This window comes from Prosopis cineraria, unplaced genomic scaffold, assembly GCF_029017545.1.
Source record: "Prosopis cineraria cultivar Desert tree isolate PC_DT_omini unplaced genomic scaffold, ASM2901754v1 PC1, whole genome shotgun sequence".
Lineage (NCBI taxonomy): Eukaryota > Viridiplantae > Streptophyta > Magnoliopsida > Fabales > Fabaceae > Prosopis > Prosopis cineraria.
The window spans coordinates 13,033,292-13,054,004 of NW_026555332.1; the positions used below are offsets into that span (position 1 = coordinate 13,033,292).

At 31.9% G+C, this 20,713-nt stretch overlaps 1 protein-coding gene across 1 annotated transcript; it reads right to left on the bottom strand.

Annotated features, from left to right (window-relative positions):
* Positions 1–2,723: 2,723 nt before the first annotated feature.
* On the bottom strand, positions 2,724–4,529 carry LOC129320079 (peroxidase 12-like). The gene is made up of 3 exons (XM_054965244.1): positions 4,184–4,529; positions 3,626–3,820; positions 2,724–3,533 (listed from the first exon to the last, which is right to left on the bottom strand). The coding sequence occupies exons 1-3, from the start codon at positions 4,463–4,465 to the stop codon at positions 2,904–2,906; spliced, it is 1,107 nt and encodes a 368-aa protein (XP_054821219.1). The 5' UTR covers positions 4,466–4,529; the 3' UTR covers positions 2,724–2,903.
* Between the last annotated feature and the right edge of the window lie 16,184 nt (positions 4,530–20,713).

The following is a 20,713-nucleotide window of genomic DNA, read 5'->3' on the forward strand; positions in this document are numbered from 1 at the left end:
CTTTCATTAAAAAGAAGTTTAAATGGATAGCCTATTTGTGTTTAGTTCTTATTTACAGCTTTAATATCTACAACTAGTCCAAGTCTTAAGCCACCTAAAAAGTACTTAAGCCTTCTTATACCAATTATCAAGTATGAGGATCCTTCCCCTTCAGAAAAGCATTAAGACTGTGACCATGCTTTTGAAGACAAAGCCCCTAAACTGAGGTCATGACAACCCATACCCACATTTTTTGTAAACCCAAGGAATACCTAACTTGGGGAAACTACTACTTAATACAACTTGAAAAGACATTGAGAGATATTATTAGTTATTAGCAATGTACTGAAAATTGTGGACTGATCATTAAACTGATCAAGCCAATGAGTTGCGAGTTAGTGGTTCAATTGAGGTTAAACCAGGAGTCAATCTGGAGGGCAAACAAGTCATGATTAAAATAACATAAGTTAAATAAAAAGACATTAATCATGAAAATATTCAACCAAATTTAAGATTAATCTCTAATACAAGTTACAAATACAATAATAATTATAAAATTACAACCACCTAAAAGTCTAACAATAATAAAATATAACTTTTTAAATATTCATTCTTACAATTATAATTTACAACCCTTCAATCATTAAAAAGTCTAAAATGAATAATCACTAACACTAAAATGATTAATGATGACAATCATAATTCATAAATACTAAGCAACAATTAGACAAATGAATAACAATACATAATGAAAGATTAAAACAATTAAGACACAATAAACTTAGGAGAATCCTGAATCTTTCAAGTTCAAACTTACAATTAAGGCCCTCTATTCAAAGTTCGAACCATAGGCAATGAAATTTAGTTTAATTGCCTTGCCTTCCATTGCCTTGCTTTTTTAATTTTCAAGCTAAATTTTTTACTTTTTATTTAGTTTTTATAATTTTTTAAAAATAAAAAAATTGACCCGATTGACCTAGCAACCCGATCAGGTCGCACCAGGTCAATGGCTGATCGATTTAAGAGGAAAACCAAACTGAAAAAGAGATCGAGTCATCAATTAAAGGGCTGAACTGATCGGTTCAGTCTAAATTTCCATACAATTGTTTTTAATTTTAAGGCAAACGTAATATATTAGGCTCAGAAATAGTTGGTAAAACATATTAGGCCAAGAATTTACAAACCTAAAAGAGGAAGCAGGTTCTGCCAAGCACACGTTCTTCAATTTGGCATAAGTCAACTATTCAACTCGACTCGAATCAACAAATGACATGCCATTAAACCTAATACTTCCTCCGTTAAAAAATATAAGGTATTTTTAAAAAAAATTGAGTGTTAAAAATGTAAGACATTTTTAGTCTTTCAAAGGAAAATAATTGACTTTTTTTTCAAAAGTTCCCTTATTGATAATAACTTTATATTTATTGTAGTGTATTTAATAGGAGTAAATATAAAAATATAGAGTTAGTTGAAAAGTAGATAATTACTTTACTAGAGGTAAGATTCAGTTAAAAATGTTTTACATTTTTTAACAAAAGGAGTAAGTAATAATAATAATATAATACTCTTATTTAAAATATAAACATTTTCTCTCACATAATCTTATTCAAAATATAAGTTAACTATTACATGAACAAAAAAATTCATTTCATCCCTTATATTTATTAATATAGATTTTTATATAAATGTATTTCTCACTCATTATAAAATACATTAATAATTAAGATTAAAAAATTATATATATATATATATTTAATGGGAATTAGAATTAAAAAAAACTATTTATATTTTAAATCAGAAAGTATAATTTTTTTAAAATAAGACGTCAATTTATTCATTTAACACTGAAGTTGACATATGGCGGGAAAATTTTATCCATAAAAAACATATGGCGGGAAAATCGTTAAGGTTTAATTTTGAGAAAATTGATGCCTCGATTTGAGGTAGAAATGAAACTCGGAAAGGGACTGGCAATCGGCAAGGTACGCAATTATAGAACCTGCAAGTTTTTGTTCAAAAACAAAAAAAACAAAAAACAAAAAAAACAAGAAGAAGAACCTGCAAGTTAATGGTCAAAGATTCTAGGTAGAACTAGCCAATCACTTCAGGGGCAAGTAAAGATAATAAAATATTTTCACTCCAAAAAAACTGTTGGTTAAAGAATGATTTTAAATTTTAAATTTTATTTGATTTTTTAAATTTTATAAAATATTTTTAAATGAAATAAGGATATGATTAAAAAATTAATTATAAAAATTATTTAATAAACTATATTTTGAATTAAACAAGATTTTTAGAAGATGGTCATATTATGATCAAGTGGGAACATAAATAAAAGTCGAGGGAGCATTTATATTACTTCTATCAATCTCAATAAATATATATATATATATATATATTTAGCCATTCCCACCTCAGGTTTGCCTAATTAATTTTTTTTTTTCTGAAGATGCCAGGCATATCTTTTATTGAGAAGATTGACTATCTTCTTAAATATATGAACAGTATAAAGTAAGTCCTTTCTAACTATATTTAATTTCCTTTATACAAAAAATTGAGAATCTAATGTTGAACCACTAAGAAAACAAAATCACAAACTCACGCCCGTCCACCTAAGTTGATCGATTGAAAGGTCTGTAACATATCGTGCAAATAAATTAACCATGCCAAAGACAAAATGTTTAACTGATCATCATCTAGCTCTCAGATCCTACACACCTTTGAAAAATAAAAACACCATCATATATTACAAACCATGCATGTTTATTAATTATGTGTGTCAAACAGCAAGTGAAATGTCTGTTAGATCAAACACTACGATGTAATAAACATAGGACATCAATCAAGTCACTATAGAAAACACATCAGACAACCTACGTGTGCACGTCCTTATGTATATCGCCCACAAACAAACCACACATTAATCACAGTTCCGACTTGTAGTCGTCTTCCACGACATCCTCCACCTTGTACTTCTTCAAGACAGACTCATAATCTTGGTTCCTCACAGAGCAATTTCCTCGAATCTCGCCATTATTACCTGTTAACACGCCAAGCTGACCCATCTTCATCATAGCCTCTGCAAACTTCTCGAAGAAGAGATTTTGGTTCTCAGCAAATTCGCTCACAATCTCCTTCGTCCTCTTGTCCGTGAACAGGTCTTGGTCAGAGGTGAAGAGTCCCTGACGGTTGACAAGGTCAACGTAGTACTTGTTGTCGAACAGGTTCGGTGTTCGGATGTCCAACACGGTGGTGTTGTCGGTGTTCGCGGTGGGGCACGTGAGCTTGAGGTTGTCGGCGAAGGTCTCTTCCATCACAGGGTCCTGATTAGGGTAGAGCCTGTTGGTGAAGGAAGCGCAGTGACTGATTCCGATTGTGTGGCCGCCGGAGAGAGCTACGACGTCGGTCGGGTCAAAGCCTTTAGTGGCCAGTGACTCGAGAATGACGCTGGCGTTGCTGGTCGGCGCCGGGAGGTTCTCCAGCGTCGCGTTTCTTGTGGCGAACGTTAGGCCGTCTCGTCTTCCCAAGGGAACTTCATACTCTGGTCCTCCAGACTGAAGAAAAAAAAAAAAAAATCAAATCTTTGAATTTTGCTTCAATGATCTGAAAGAGAGATAGACCGACGAAGGGGAAGTGATGTACGAACCAGAACAACGGCGTCACGGGCGGCGAGGGCGGCGATGTCGGCGCAAGAGACGACGCTTCCACAGTGACGGTGGACGAGAGATCTGAGTTCTTCAATCACCTTGAAAGCCTCAGCCCTCAAACTCAGGTTCGGTGGGGCCTCCTTCTCGCTAGGCCCACTCGCGGATCCATCCAACAATACCGACCCGTCACAACCCTGCCATATATAATTCAATTTAAAGCTATAAAATATTTTATATATATATATATATATATATATGGATGTATCTATGCATGTATGACCGTTAGGTGTTAACGAAGCTGCTAGCTTGTTTTTCTCAACCTACTATTAATCTGATATCAGCACAGAAGTCAACAGCTCTTAAAGCCAAGTGAATCGAAAGCGAAGACTAAGAATAACATATCTGCTTAAACTTCACGCTAAGCTCAAGTAATTTCCCCAAATTATTGATCCAGACCAGACTTCATCATTTCATTTACAGATTCTGAAAGAAATTATACAGCGATTTTACACTACGTAAGAAATTTAGTTGGATGCTGGAGGTGGTTATTTAATTACCTGAACGAAGCAGTCATGGAAATGGAGGCGAAGCAAGCCGGCGGCGAGGCCGATGTCGTCGGAGAAGACCTTGTGGAGGTGTTTTCTGATGAGAGATTGAAGGTTAGGGCAGCTTGAGTGGTAGAAACTCCATGAGAGACCCTTCACTAAAGGAAGCTTATTGGAGTTGGAGCAGGCGGAAGAATCTGGTTCGCAGTGATGATGATGATGATGAGAGGCATGGATGGAGAAAGCCAGAAGCAGAAAGGAAGTGAAAATGAGAGAAACTGCAGATGATGCCATGGATCAAGATTGAAGACGAAGACGAAGACTTTGGTTCGTTTCAGAGACTTGGGCACAAAGGCAGAGACAGACTCGTTTATTTATTGACGAAGACGAAGATGCCTGACAGATGGAAAGGCGCGTGTTCGGAGGAGTCCGGGGACATTGTAGGAAACTTCGTTTTTAGTTAAAAAAAAAAAATCAACTTAAAATTCTTTCGAAAATAAAAAAGCCATTACTTTTCATAAATTATAAATTATTATTCTTGATCAAAATGTAATTTTTTTTAAATAAAAAGACAATTTTGACAACTCGATTGCTTTTTGCAAAGTGGGACTCACATTTTCTCTCAACATCAAAAAAAGGGAAAAGGCAATGAAGAACACGTTATTATTTAAAAATAGTTTATTAATACTATAAGATACTTTGCAATAATAAATAAAAAAGTTGACACTAAAATTTAAATTAAATTATAATAAAAGCACAAATTATAATGGAAAAATAGCATCGAGGGCCCTAAAAAAGAGTTTATTACACTTAAGACTTAAATCATCCTGAAATTGCTTTGTATGTCTTGGGGTCCCAATTGCAATTTTTTTTAGAACAAAAATAATATTTTGACCTTTATTTGATTTGAATGCAGAACTTTCATGAACCCTTGAAGCAACGAACAAAGCATAGCTCAATTTTTTTTCTTGTCTTCTTTCTTGTTTCACTAGTCATCACTCTACCGTTATTGATCGTCGCTGGCGTGGATGAGTGTAAAAGTCTCAACCATTGATAGACGAAGCACATTTCACAATTTTTCCTCTCTTTCCTTACATTAAGTTGCTATTGGTTGCTGTTGTGAATAGTGACTTATAGAGCTCTGCCCTTTACTACCAACGGAGGAGGACAGTGGTGGTCAAGATCTTCCTCTCGATTCATTCTTATTCGTTGTTCCTGCCCTATTGTCCATTATCGTTTGTTGTTTCCCACATTTTCTCCTACATTGCACATCGTCAATTGTTGCTCATCTTCTTTGCCTTCCTTGTTCGAGTAGCATCATCTGTTTCTTCTAGCTTCTGTCATTATTGTTCAGAGGTAAGGATTTTTGGTTTTGTTTCTCTATCATTGATTCAATGCATGTGTGTCTTTTAGTTGTTGAGCTTGTAATAGGTCTTTGATGTAAAGCTTTTATCATTATCCTTATTTGTTCTATGCTGCAAATTTTGTTGCTTTTCTTAAGAACAAAAAACCTAGATGAAAACTGAAACCTTAGTAATACCTTGGCTCACTCAAAATGTTAGATTTATATCACAACAGCAATGAAGATTGCCCTTGTACATTTGGAGGAAATGAACTGGTGATAGAATGTAGAGCATGAAACTAACATATTAAAGAAGCATAGTTCATTTTACTTTAAACAAGACCAATGGATTATACCATAAGAATATGAATAGGTTATAAGGAACCCCGCATTATGTATGTATACTAAATGGAAACTATCCTTTATATAGTACACTGTATGCATAAAACCCCTATACTGTAGACGTTCAAGTTGGGTGAATATGATGCTTTCACAGAATGTTTTCACTAAATATTAATATGAATTCAAAAAAATAACTATATGTCTAACATCCATCTCATCTAGGTACATTAGATAGGGTGTAATTGAGTAATTCTAAATGCTACTCTTTAGTGTCTCTTTTTAGCAACATAGTCATATTACATTTGTTTGCAGAATGAACTAAAGACCTATTCTCATCATTAGAATAAGCCATCTTGGATTGTACAAAAGCAAGAGGAACTAGAATCATTTGGCTATTTGTGATAGCATAAATTGCATGCCCATAAATTGTGCCAATCTTCTTTCATTTTGTTACGATCAACATGTAGTCTAGCTCAAGAAACTTGATAAATCCTATAACATATCAACATACCAATAATTCCATAACACTTAGTAAAAAACTTAGGCGACTGTGATTTCATATTTGGGCCTACAATTGTAGGAAACCATTGGTTCTAGTTTGTCTTGGAGCTAAGGACAATGAAGTTTTATATTCTTGATTCTATAGTTGATCACGAGCAATTAGAGGCTGATGAGGAAGAGTGAGAAAAATAGGAAAGAAAGGGAAGGAGAAATTGGCCAAAAAATATGTCTGAAGGATCTTGTGTACAAGAGCCAAATAATGATGGGTGCAAATATTGTAAGCTCTAAATTATGAAGACTTGCTTTTGAATTTGTCAACATTTTTATATTTGTTGACTGACCATTTACCTTTGCAGTGGGAGCATTTCAGATCAATTTTGCTCAAGGTGAAGCCAGAACTATCTGAGGTGGAGTACAGCAATGACATACTCTATCCACGAGTCTTCAAGCAAGAGAACAAGTAAGTTATGTTGGTATAACATTTAAATCTTTTTCAGAAACAAAATGTTCATTCATATCTCATTCTATTACCTTTGTTGTGTAGTGATGATTGTGGAATTCATCTCATTACCTGGCTCAAATTCTAGAACAATACTGTCAATGTTGACCATCCTTCGTTTACCATGCCTAGATACACAACACAAGAACTATTGGGCATGAGGTGTGACATATTTTGCTAGCTAGTAGAGCATCCCAATAATGTCATCTGTGAACATCTACTTGCACTTTTAGGAACAGGCAAATGAGAAGAAAAATTATAAGATTGTGAAATTAGGTTCTCCTACTTGGATTATGTACCTATTTTAAGATTTTTTTTTTTTGTAATTTGGAAATAGTTTTTGTTTGTAATTGGAATTATGTATATATTTGAATGAAAAGGAAATGAAATCTACAAGTCTCAACCTTTCCATTATGTACAAGACAATATCCACTATGCATAAGATGATGTCTACGCATGCATAACAGAAAGTCCATGCATTGCAACATACGGCATAGAGGCTACAGTCACTCACTCTGTGCCGTGCACTGTAGTATGTGGGTACATGCACCATAGTGCACACACCTGAATTTGCTGTCAAATAGTAGTTTTTGATACAAAATTTAGATACACGCCATGTTCACATACGATGTCCGTTTGGGATGGTTTAAGTGCCTACTTGAAGCTTATTTCAAATTCTAACTAATGACACTGGTTTCAACTCAATCTAATATTTCTATCAAAAATTGAACATCCAAGTGCATTTTGACCATTTTTTGCCAAAATCTAGTCACTCAAGTGTCTCAATTTAAAAGCAAATGTCATTAGCCACTTTTTAAGCCTTAACCAAATCTAAATGGACAATACACACCTGATTGACCATATATATGCACAATATATCACACATACACACATTTAGCCTATAAATTGCCTATTTTACACTTTAGGCCAAAATCACATTTTTATTTCTATATTCTCATACATGGCCAAATCATCTCAAACATTCTTCATACCTCTCAAAGTCACACACATATACATTCCTCCACTAGCCTATCCAGTCATCATTCACACATATACAAAGGGCTAGGGAACCCAAAACTAATCAAACATACCACAATATGCACAAGCTCAAGTCCTAAGGCAACATATACATATTTACAACCACTAACAATAAATTCATTACACCAATTCTTACAACGACTCAGGCGAGAGATGTCAACTCAGCCTATATCCTTTCCCTTTGAACCACTAGTACTAGAACTTAAAAAATATGAATAACCACGAGTGAGATAAAATTCTCAATAACCAATATAGCTCATTTAATGCCTATTGCCACAAATAACCATGTTAAAGTATCAAAACTAAAGTTATATCACATATATATATATATATATATATAATATGAAATTATTCATCTTTCTATAGCAATTCCACACAAATACATACTAACATTATTGTCTAGCCAATAAACCTCTAATGCTCCCAAACTGAAACTATAGGCTCTCCTAAATCAACCATCTGTCGACCCAAGCACACTTTTGGTAGTAGACATACTCAGCCAAAGGTAATCTAACCCACATATGAACTATGATTTTTTCTCTTCACACACTTGTGATAGAGGCATCATTGACTCCTAATCACACCCTAGTAGGTGCTAGGGAGTTATCAGATTGCCCGAATGTCCCATAGTACCAAATTACCCATGGTACCAACCCATAATATGTTGCATCGGATATCTCATGGTGCCAGCCCAACCACATAGATTTTTCACTCACATATCTTTACACACACACCCACATATCTTGGGTGAACTCCCAACCCCTATAATCATGCTCTTTCACAATTATCACTACTCATCCACATTTTCACAACATATAATGTCATACTATATATATATATATATCATTTGAAATCGATAACCTTTTAAAAATCATTTCACAAATCAATGCTCATGCTAAAACCATTTTCAATACACATCATGCATAAAAACTCATAAACCACTATTTCTCATTTTGTACTTACTTTTACACAGTTATAATAGTTAATAAACACAATAAACTATATGGTTACCTTAACTCTTTTATTTTCTAGAAAGGTTTACCGTGTTACTTCCTTACTCGAATCTCTTTTTGCTTATCTACCTTGCTACTTACTAGAATCTATACAAAATTGGCATCCAGAGTCAATCTCTTTATTGACAAAAGTGCCAATTATCACATTTAAGCACTCAATCACTTTCAAATTCACATTTCACACTCGATTATGCATATTACCATTGATTACCCCTCATCTTAAGCTTTAATATTTTCTAACAATTTTCTCTCACTACTCTCTCTAGATTAGGGCAAATCTTGCCTATAGCTTTAAAGCTTTATCATTTCAACTTCAACCAGTCACAAAGTACTAGTTTAATTTTAAAGAATCTTTCTATTACTATAGGGTAAGAAATCAACTCTTTAAAACTCCTGAATTTAATTTCTCACTAGTTAAAACTAAGAGAAAATAGGGTAGATTTGAAGGTTAAGGCAATATGTGACTTACCAGATAAGTAATAGGTTAAAAACACCATCCTTGCTCCTGATTATGCTTACCCTAGCACATCCCTTGCTCTTCTCCATGCCAGACCTCTCCTCTCATGCTCTCTTTTCTTATTTTCATGAGTTAGTGCGTCCTTATGAATTTAATTTCTGCACCATGCACCGTAGCGCATCTATCCCCCATTGTAGTGTATATAACAACGAGGAAAATCCTTATTGTGCTCACATGCTCTGCTTCGGGACTCCCTTTTCTATTTATATCTATTTATATAACATCCCAATAAGTCAATATAACATTTCACCACTCAGAACCCTAATTCCACATTAAATCACTAATTCATTCTTAATCAGTCATTAATACAGGACTAGGAATTTGGGATGTTACACTAGGTACTAAAAAAAGTACCCACATGAAATTTAACATGATATTTCAAGTCTGATATAAATATATATATATATATATATATAAAGTTAGCTACTATATCTAAAACATCTAACAGTTTCTTCTCTATATACAAATAAAAAATATCTGTCATTCCCAATTATCTAAAAAATATTAATGGGGAATGCTTTTATATACATAATTATAGTTGCCTATATACACCAAAGAAGTACAATGTGGCTACTTCTCATGCTGGGTTAGGATTCTTGCATGTCTTGTGATTGTGTCTGGTCTCCCCATATCTTGAACAATGATAAATCTTCTTATCTTGGAATTGAGACTCTATCTTCCTTGTTTGTGGCCTCTTGGGAGGATGGTTGGTTAAAGGCGATTGCAAGAAAGTTTGTGATAAGTTATTTGTCAATCTTGCTACATTAAGCTTTGAAATGTCAAAAGTTTCAACTGGGATCATATTACCACCATAAATTTTTTCTTGACAAGTTAAATGATACCATTCCATAACACATTGATATATATTGCCATTTGAAAGTTTTAAGGTAGCACATACATGAGGACATGGTAGTTTAGACATCTACCGCACTAAGCAAGAGCAATTTATGCAATTCAAGATTTACTTGCACATCTCTATTTAATGTTTTCACTTTAACAGTGTTCAGCAGATAAAAATTTGCTTGTAATGTACCACCTCTCAACACATTTTCCTTTAGCTTGGTCTCCACATTTGGTCTAACTCTATTTGTCTATTTTTCCAATACCACTTTGTTGTTATGTAGCTTTTTTGCTAATTTCTCCCTATGCTCGTACATAAAAACAGTAACATTGTATTTGCTTTTCTTGACAACCCAAGAATTGAAGGACTCAGCAATGTTGGTTGTTATGTTATCCCACCTCCTATAAGGAAACTTGCTAAGTGCCCATCTATCTACATCAACATGTTTTTCAAGCCATTGAAATAAATCTAGACAGAAATTCATCATATTTGACATTACAACATTGAACTCACTAGGGAGTGTTGCATAAGCTATTGCATCTAGAAGCTTGAATGCTGAATCCTTTGTCACTCCATTCTCTCTCTTACCTCTCGTTACTTCCAAAAATTTTAACCTAAAGTTTTCTTTCATACGACGATAACAAAAAGCATGCCTAGTACAACCATATATTGCTTATACAGCCCTAACAATTGAATTATGTCTATCAGATACTACTGTTATCTCTCACGATTATGTTGTTTCCTTAATATTTTAAAGAAACCATGACTACTCCTCAAATGTCTGACCACCTATTATGACATATACCACAGGAAACATCTTATTATCTGTATCATATGCACATGTTAACAGTAGAGTTTCCTTATATGGTCTACTCAAGAAAGAACTATTTACATATAGTATGGGTCAAGCACCTTCCATAAAACCTTTTATGCTACATCCATATGCAATGAACAAAATATTGAAATCTACCGTATGGCCCAACTATCCATTTTGCAACTGTGGTTAGATCATTTTCAATTAGCCTTTGACACATCCAGGGAATTAACATATATGATTCATTTGGTCGACTATGTATTTTAATTAAGGCTTTCTCTTTGCCTCTATATGCTTGATAATAACTAAGTTTCAAACTATAACATCTCAATTTAAATTTTAATAGTTAATTTGGGTTAATAGAAATTTTAGAAAATATTTAGAGGTAAGTAAATTAGTAGTAGATGATTATTAGATCTAACTTTGGATATAATTCTAAGTTAAGATTTTAAAAATTATTATTATTATTATTATTATTATTATTATTATTATTATTAGGAAAGAAGAAAGAGAAATATAATAGAGAGCGTGATTGAGAAATGAAATATAAATATGTGTGTGTGTGTGTAAATAAATAAAAAACATAGAATGGAGGGGCAGATTTTTTCTGCGTACTGTGTGATGTACAAACATATATATATATATATATATTAAAAAATGAAATGGGAGGAAAAAGGGTGTGGGACCCATAGGTGATTTTTAAATCAACAAATTTACTTGTTCCCATTCATTTTCCTTCTCTTCTCACTTCTCTTCCGCGCACGAATAGAGCAAGCAACAGTGCGCAAGTTCGCTAGTGCTGGAGAGTTACGTTTTAAAGGTGAGACTTCCTAATAGGATATTTAGGGTGAGATTTCAAACTTTTCAAGACTAAGTAAGTGTTCAAAATTTTTTTCTTAGCCATCCTTCCTCTTTGGTTTCAGATTTTGTGGTAGTAGAAAATCTAGGGTTTGGAAGAGGGATGAATTTATGTTGAATAAATGTGATTGTTGAGGTTGTTAGTGGTATAATAAATATTCTAGAGTATAAATTTGTTGATGAACTTGGAATTTGAGGCTTATGGATCCAACCCTAGGCTAGATTTTTATTAAATTTGAAAATATATATCAATTTATTGAGGTTTAGATGATTATTTGAGATGAGACATAGATTATTATGGCTATAAGATGATGATTCTAAGCTTCAGACTCAATTTCTAATTTTTAGAAAATTTATGAAATAAAAAGAAAAATTTTGATAATAGAAATTGGTTTAGAGGTTGATTTTAGCTTATTAATGTTTATTGATGACTAAAAGAGGAGTTAGAAATTTTACTTAATAATAATAACTCTAGATTTGTATTAAGATTGAGATTAGGAATTATGTTATATTCTCTAATTATATTATTAGAGTTATTTTATTAGTTTCAATAATTGAAACTAATATTTATAAATAATATGTTATTTGTAGATTGTGTTGTTGGTGAAGATTGTGGTGGGAAAAAAATTGTAAGGAATAATTTATTAAAAAATTCATGAGGTAACCATGCTTTTAATTTGTGATTAGTATTACTTCATGTTAATTGGGTGATTATTGAGAAAATTATGAAGTGTTGTTAAGAAATTACATTGTCATGTTTATGAAAAAATTGTGAAATTGTAGATATGCATTTTGAAGTATTTTTGCCAAGTGGGATGTCATATTGTAATATTGTTGAATATGAAAAAATTGTGAAGATTATAATATTGTATAATTGTATAATATTGTTATGAATTTGTTTGATTATTGTGGGAGGTGTTGGGAGACCTGTTGTTGTTGTGTTTATGTGCCACGTGGTACACCCCTATTGGAGCCCAATAAGTGGCTTGTAAAGGCTCGAGTTAATCTATGTTTGGTCGGGTAATTTGGCACCGAGTGAGGGTTATGACTTGAGATTAATGGAGGGAGATAAGGATGGTTATTTGTTATGTATTATAATATTTCTTGTATTTTTATTGGAATTATATGACTGTTGTTTCTCCACTTAACAAGCACACATTTAACTATTTGTATACACTGCCATAAATTGACATTGGTTACTGAGACTTTTGAGTCTCATTATGTGATTAATAATTTTCAGGAGAAGAGTCACGAGTAGTGCGTGGAGGAGTCCCTGAGGCTTAGTGGAATAGATCCACTATCTCTTTTAGGTATTTAATTTATGATTTTTAATGTGTTATATTGCCAATATTAAGGCTTTTGTTTATTGACAATTATATAAATGTAATGATGTAATCATGCCCTTCAAACTATTTCTACTTTTGGTACACTTTGAATGACTGTAACTTTGATCTCTGATTTGTTTTAGATGGCTTGAAATGACACGATTATGAGGCCAAATAATTGATTTGTTTTGGGAATTGATTAAATTATTTACTTTAGTTATTGATTTATGGCTTGCACTTGTTAGGAGTATGAGGATGAAAAATGTGATTTTAGCCTAATGGCATGTGGGAAGTAAAAATTTATCTGAGATATTATATTGTGCAAGCTTAAGCCAATTATAAAATATTTTTATATTGAATTTATTAATATAAGATGTGTTGGGTGGCTGTAACCCAACTATGGTTGCAAATGTGTATTAGTTGTATGAAATTATTTTGTATTATTTGAAAAAAGGTTTAATCTTTTCTACCATGGTAGTTAATTCAAAAGGTGAAATATTTTGTAAGATTATTTTTTATCGTCTCTTACCATGGTAGTGTTTTAAATTATGTTTCAAAAAAAAATATAGGATAAGTTGACTTCTATTTACCATGGTAGATCTTTTCTATCATGGTTGAGTTAAATTGTTTTCAAAAAAAAATTTAAGGTGTTACACAAACCATACTCCTTATAAATGTCTCATCTAATATCATTAGAAGACTTACCTATGGAAGCCCTCAGCTTATCAATTATTGTGGATGAGATTAGTGTTGATCTGCTTTTATGGGCAATATCAAGATTGTCTTGTGCAAAATAAAAATATTGATCCTTGAAAGTTCTTATACTTAAGAAACTATTATCTTTTCCACCTAATTTGTATGCTCCAATATACCAAGGATATCCCTCAACCACACACCTCACAATAACTTGACCTAGTTTGTTCTTCAAAAATTTATATCCGAATTTGTGCGCTAGGCTATACTTGTATAATGCCTTCCTAAATGCCATAACATGAGGAAAAGTTTGACCAACTCTAATAAGCAAATCCTTCCACTTGCTAGCATTCATCTCTGGAATAGGCGTAGGAATGCATTAGATGGCTAAATTATCTTCTCCACTTGCTATTGGAATGCTTCCTCTAGAGTTGGATAAGCTGAAGCCTTCCAAATCAATATCCCAATGTTGAGGAGATAGCGAACTTCCATTTGAAAATGATAAAAATCGGTCTATCCTGCATTTACAAAAGTTGTCACATTATTAATGCTTTGTATTAATAACTTTTATTTTACATGACTCACCATTCAATATAAACAACTAAATATTCGTGTTTGCACAACATATAATCCAGTGACAATGCATTTTTTGACTCAATTGACATGAATGTCAATACTTACTCTTCAAGATCATTTTCAAGGGCAGTTTGTCTAGCAACATACACATAAGTAGTTCTTCTATTGTATTCAAACAATTGTTCCACTCCAACATCATTAAGAATATCTATGAATGTGCTTGAATTAATTTGAACTGTGAATTTTATGTAACTTTCATTATCACCATAGCAAACTTCTAATGATATAAATGATCTTAACTCTGTATATTTCATTCTTTTTGTTATGGTTCTTGCAATTACATTTCCACCCTCATACTTCATTTTATTATCAACACTCCTCACAAATCCACCGCCATAATGGAAGAAACAAAATAATTTTTCTCTAGAACTACTTTCCATCTCTTATATTAACTTGTAATGAACAAATTAATCTAATAAATGTCCACATACAGAAGCCTAATTTTTTATTTTACACAACTCAAAATTCAACATAAACAACTTAAAATTCATTTTTGCACAACAGATGCTACAACATCTTTGACAGTAGATTTTCTGCACATTGGGAGTCATGTTGTATTCAATTCACATGTCGAAGTTCAATATCAACAAGTTAACCATAGATTTTATACAACAACTAATCCACTTTAAAACTTTCACAACCAACTTAATGGTTCAACAGCCTTTACATTATATCAGTAGGTTAGGCTTCCTTAGCAAATTGCACAAGTAAGCAAATAATGTATAACACAATATTCACTATATACAATACAAGGTTCATATATTCTAACCTAAAAGTCATGTTATTCTTGTTTATCATTAGGTTAGGCTTAACAAAAGGAATGCTCAAATTAGGCAAATATGGCACAATATAATATCCACTATGCACAACACAAAGTTTATATATTCTCACTTGAAATTCATGTGATTCTAATTTATTATTAAGCTAGGCTTAACATAATGCACAACTCAATGTTCAACAAAAACAACTCAATTTATTTTTACACAACAAATACTCCAACACTCCTGACAGAAAATTTTCTTCATATTGAATCATATTTTATTCAGTTCACATGTAAAACTCCAATATAAATAAGTCAACTATCATTATTGTACAACAACTAATCCACTCTAAAACTTTCATGGCCAAAATGATTCAACAACCTTTACCTCATATCAGCAGTAGAATCACAAATAAAATTTCAATTTCAACATCACATTTAAGTTTATACAACAAAAAGTTCATCTCATATGCACCCTACTACCTCATGTAAAACCCCCATTAAATGTTTTCATTAAATGAATTACTACATATTATATGAGTGAAGATTATCTTTGTTGCCACTTCACTAGCAACTGACATGCAGCAATGACTACCCTTAAATTATTTCTACAGCAACAACGGATGTCTCTCATTTCTACAGTAAGAACAATAAAAATCTTAGCTCATCTCTACAGCAAGAACGTGATAAACTTGAAAACTTTTAGTTGAGATCTTGAAATCTACGCATCTTGAAAGTTACTCCTCTCCATTAGAGATCAGAAACCTTCCTATCTTTTAGCTGAATACCCATTCCTGCGTTTGTCTTCCTTTTTCTACGTTCAATTTCATTTCTTTCTATTAAAGGCAAAATAGTATTTTTTTTCTTTAAAGAAATATTGCAATTGGGGCCCCAAAACCTGTAGAGCAATTTCAGACTGATTTGAGCTCTAATTACAATAAACTCTATTTTTAGGGCTCTTAATGTCATTTCCCAATTATAATTTTGACAAAGCATCGTTGTTTTTCAAAGTATTTCAAGGTACGACTAGTCAGACGAAGACTTGTATTATTATTGTTATTTTTTTTTTGTTGGGAAAAAATTTCGATAAACTTGAAGCTGTTTTTGTCTGCCAGAGGGGAACTGGGAAGAGGTGCGCCTGAAATCGTGGATTTTTCATCGTACGGACAATTCCACGTTCTAACTTTTTAAGCAAACACAATATTTTTGAGTATTTTGTCATTAGAATATAAATTTTTAATCAGAAGTCATCTAACTTCTTCACCAAAAAAATATTGGTTTGCGTGTGTTTTTCGATTTCTCCAGGAAAACAATAACTATTGATTCTGTATATACTATAAACATAAAGTTCGAAAATGATATTCAATTCAAGGTCAAAAAAACAAGCAGAGAGATTCAATTCTTTATAGAAAAAAAAACCAATAATAGTGACCTCAATAATAATTTAGGGCCCAAAAACAAAGGAACAAAATAATAAAAGAAAAGTAGGAAACAAATACAAGTCTTCGGCGTGTGCATGGATAGAAATATGGAATCTGACAAAAAAAATGTTAATAAAGGAGAGAGGAAAAACAAATATAATGGAAAAATGGAAAATGGCTTTTGGAAAAAAAAGTTCAAAATGGAGGGTTTATTTTGGATTTATATTAAAAATCATTAATTAATTATTATGGGGTCAAATGTGAAAGTGAAAGAAAACATATGAAACTAATTAAACATGCCTATAACCTATGCTTCAAAAATAAATTAAGAGATAATATAACTTTTAGCTCCTCAAATTTATTCTCTCTATTATTGATTGGGTCCTTCATGTCTAATTTTTATTAATATAGTTCTTTAAGTTTTCCTTGATTATCGATTCCATCCTCTTTTTGAAAAATGAGGTAATATTGCTGCTACTTTTTTTTGGTATACAATAAAATTTGCTGATATTGATGTTAGAATATTGATAACAACCTATAGATTAATTGAAAAAAATGTAATTATTTAGGTAGGAAGAAAAACAAACTTTGAATTTTTTTTAAAAAGAGAGAATAAAGCACAGTATAAGAAATTATTTTGATAAAAATTAAATTGATTTGAGGGTCATTTTGTTCTTATTTAGCTACACACACACATATATATCAAGTCATCAATATATATACCTTACACATTAAATTATTTTGAGAGTCAACTTATATTTTAAAATTTAAATTATTCACATAATAATTTAAGAAAATATAAAAGAAAAATCAATAAAAATTAAATATAAAAAATCAAATTGATAATTGAGGCAAATTTGAGGGCTAAAATTTTGTTATGCTTAAAATAAAATTTAAAAGCATCTTGGAAAAGCCAACAAATGTATTCCTATGTATTATCCACAATGGTAAAAAAAAATAAAGAAAGAAAAGAAAAACTACATGTGACTTATATAAGAGATGCCAGTATCAACTTGTCGAACAAGAGTAGAATATTGGCGTTATATATAGAGAAGCCAAGTCAAATTGGTTTTGATAGAATGGAATGCAAGGTAGCATCTAAAATAGCAATCAAGTCCCCGATGGCGTCCAGTGACGGCCAAATTATCCAGTATAGTAAAAGTCAATGTGGGTATATAACTGTCCTCATAAGCTAAGAAAATATTATATAGAGTGGCTCAAAAATAAGTTTCTTTCCCCATTAAAAAAATTTAAATTTCACCCTCCCAGAAAAAATTCACTTGTCCCCTTAAAACATTTTACTTGTCTCCTTAAAAAGTTAACCTGATCAAAAGGGTATTATTTATATGTTATAACCTTGAACAATAGGTTAATTTTGAAAATTCGAGTGGAGGGGGTAATAATTTATAAAATAAATTCATTTATTTTCTTAAATAAAAATTTCTATACCGTACACAATATTTAAATAAATTTTTTAATTAAAAATTTTAAAATATTCTAATATATATAAATTTTCTTTATATGATGACAATCACTTTATTTTTTTTATAATTTTATGTTTTATATATTTTTTATTATGCAATTTTAATAAATTTTACCTTCACTATAATTTAATAAATATTTATTTTTAAAATATGAATATTTATTTTAAATATAAACTATGCTCTCAGTAATTAATTTTTCTGGGTCACGGCTAGAACACCAAACATTCTTTAGATCCATGGAAAGGTAAGAGGTCTGGTGGCTAAAGCAAAGTCTAAACAAATATGAAAAAAGGCTTTGCAATTAATGGAATTGGATTTAGTGGGCTAGTCTCTATTATAATTATAATGTAATGAATCAATGTTTAAATTTTTGTTAGAAGATGTATTATATTTTGTATGCTTGATCATATTTTGAATAGAATTGTCTTCAATAAAAAAATACCTATAAATAATAAAAAAGAAGGGCTTTGCAAGGGCCAATTTGAAAAGTCCAAGAGAAGGAAGCTATCCAAAAACAAAATAGCTTTGTCAAACTTTTTATAACCTTCTTAAGATTCAAGGTATTTTCTTGTTTGTTAGAACCTGTCACATAACGGGTCCACATACATATACTCAAGAACCCAAATTGATAGTTTTGGAAGGTTTTATCAAAAAAGGAAAAAAAAAAAAATTGAATGGCTTCATAGAGAAGCTAACTTTGGGCTTTATCTAGGAAATTTGTGAAATTTATTTTAGATAAATCTTTCATTTAGGACTCATGCATATAAAACATAAGAAATTAATATTCTTATGTTTAAAATAATTTATATTTAAAATAAATATTAATATTTTATATTTTAAATACATATCTAGTAATTTTCTCTTTACTAAATTGGCTTCCTGCTAATTATGATAATTAGGTTCCTTTGCGGTTCTTCGTTATGTTTTAAATGCAGCGCAAGGGTTCAGAATTTCAGTTTTGCATTAAAAAAAAAAAGACAGGGAAAAATAATGGGGAAAAAATTTGGCTTTCCCAGGATGACATGGAAGTTTTGGCTTGATTCGTGAATAATGAGCACAAGTTACGTGATTGGTCTTTTAGCTTTCTGTCTAAGAAATAAATTTACGCGTTGTGTTTAGATCAATAAAAATTTGGATTTGAGCCGAAACCTTCATTTGGATACATTTTTTTGGGGGAAAAAAAACACAGAGAGAGAGAGAGAGAGAGAGAGAGAGAGAGAGAGATTTATTAATCCTTACTAACACATTAGTGCAACATATATATTTAAAACATGAAAAAAAAAAAACAACAGACCAAGCATCAACAACAACAACAACAACAACAACAACAAAAACACACACACACGCACACTGCTCCAGAAGAAAGCCCCAGCACGAAATAGCGATCATGTGAAGAAAATGGCTGCCAATTGAAAGAAGAACCACAAGCATGAGATGAAACAAATTGCAAAAACAGTTAAGACCGTCTTCAAGCATAAAGGTGCCATGTAGGCACTGAGATGAGAACAAACAGTTCTCAAATAAAAGGAGTAAAGCTTGGAAAACATCAACCCATAACCATTGATCCAAAGACCATGGTTCCTCCAATGACCAAAATTCCATATGCAATAATTCAAAGTAGTCAGAGAAAATTTATTAACAAGGCCAAAGACGTACAAACAAAACACTTGCCTTAAAGGCAAATGAAACTCCAAGACTAGAGGACAGACGTGGAAGCCATAGAGAAAGGTCCATATGAAAACACTAGCAAACAAGAACAAGCCAAGCCAGAAAAAATGAGATGAGTAGGCCTAGAACAGCAAGGGAAAGCATGACACTACCCATTTCATGCAAACCCAAACCAAGAAAGACTAGAACAATAATAATAATAAAAAAAAAACTAACAAACATCAGAGAAAGAGATTGAGAAAAGCAATAAACCCTAAGAAAACATTTGAAAAACCCAAAAACAGAGAAGAAAGAAAGATGAGGAAAAAGCAAGAGGGCTAGAAAAGAGAGAAAAAGCATAGGAGTAGCATAACATGGTATTTTAAAAGAGAAAGGTAGTAACGGAGAAAGGAGAAAGGCAGTTATCAAAAAGACGGCGCAGAATGGAGAAAGGAAAAAAGATGATGTAGAAAAAGAAGAAACAAGGAAGACAACAGAAAAAGGGAAGAGAGAGATACTAGCTCTCCAATAACGAGAGGTAGAGAAAGAGAAGATGGACAGTGAGGAAGAGAAGGGAAAGCAGCAAACCAGATGAAGAGGGAAGCGGCAGAAGAGAAGGCTAGACGATGGACAAGACGGCAGATGAAGGACAAGTGTAATGATCCTAGATTTAAATTTTACATTGAACAAATTTTTTTTTCAATAAATATTTTATTTAAATAATATTTATAGTAAATAGAAATTAATAGTTTAGAGAAATTTATGTTAAAAACTTTCTTAGAGTCTAAAGTTCAAATTTTTGAAAAATTTG

Excerpts from the sequence above, each read along its gene's own strand:
- LOC129320079 (XM_054965244.1), bottom strand. The coding sequence starts at position 4,465 with ATGGCATCATCTGCAGTTTCTCTCATTTTCACTTCCTTTCTGCTTCTG. Across the intron at positions 3,821-4,183 it reads TCCATGACTGCTTCGTTCAG|GGTTGTGACGGGTCGGTATT; the intron begins GTAATTAAATAA and ends TATATATGGCAG. Across the intron at positions 3,534-3,625 it reads CCCGTGACGCCGTTGTTCTG|TCTGGAGGACCAGAGTATGA; the intron begins GTTCGTACATCA and ends TTTTTTCTTCAG.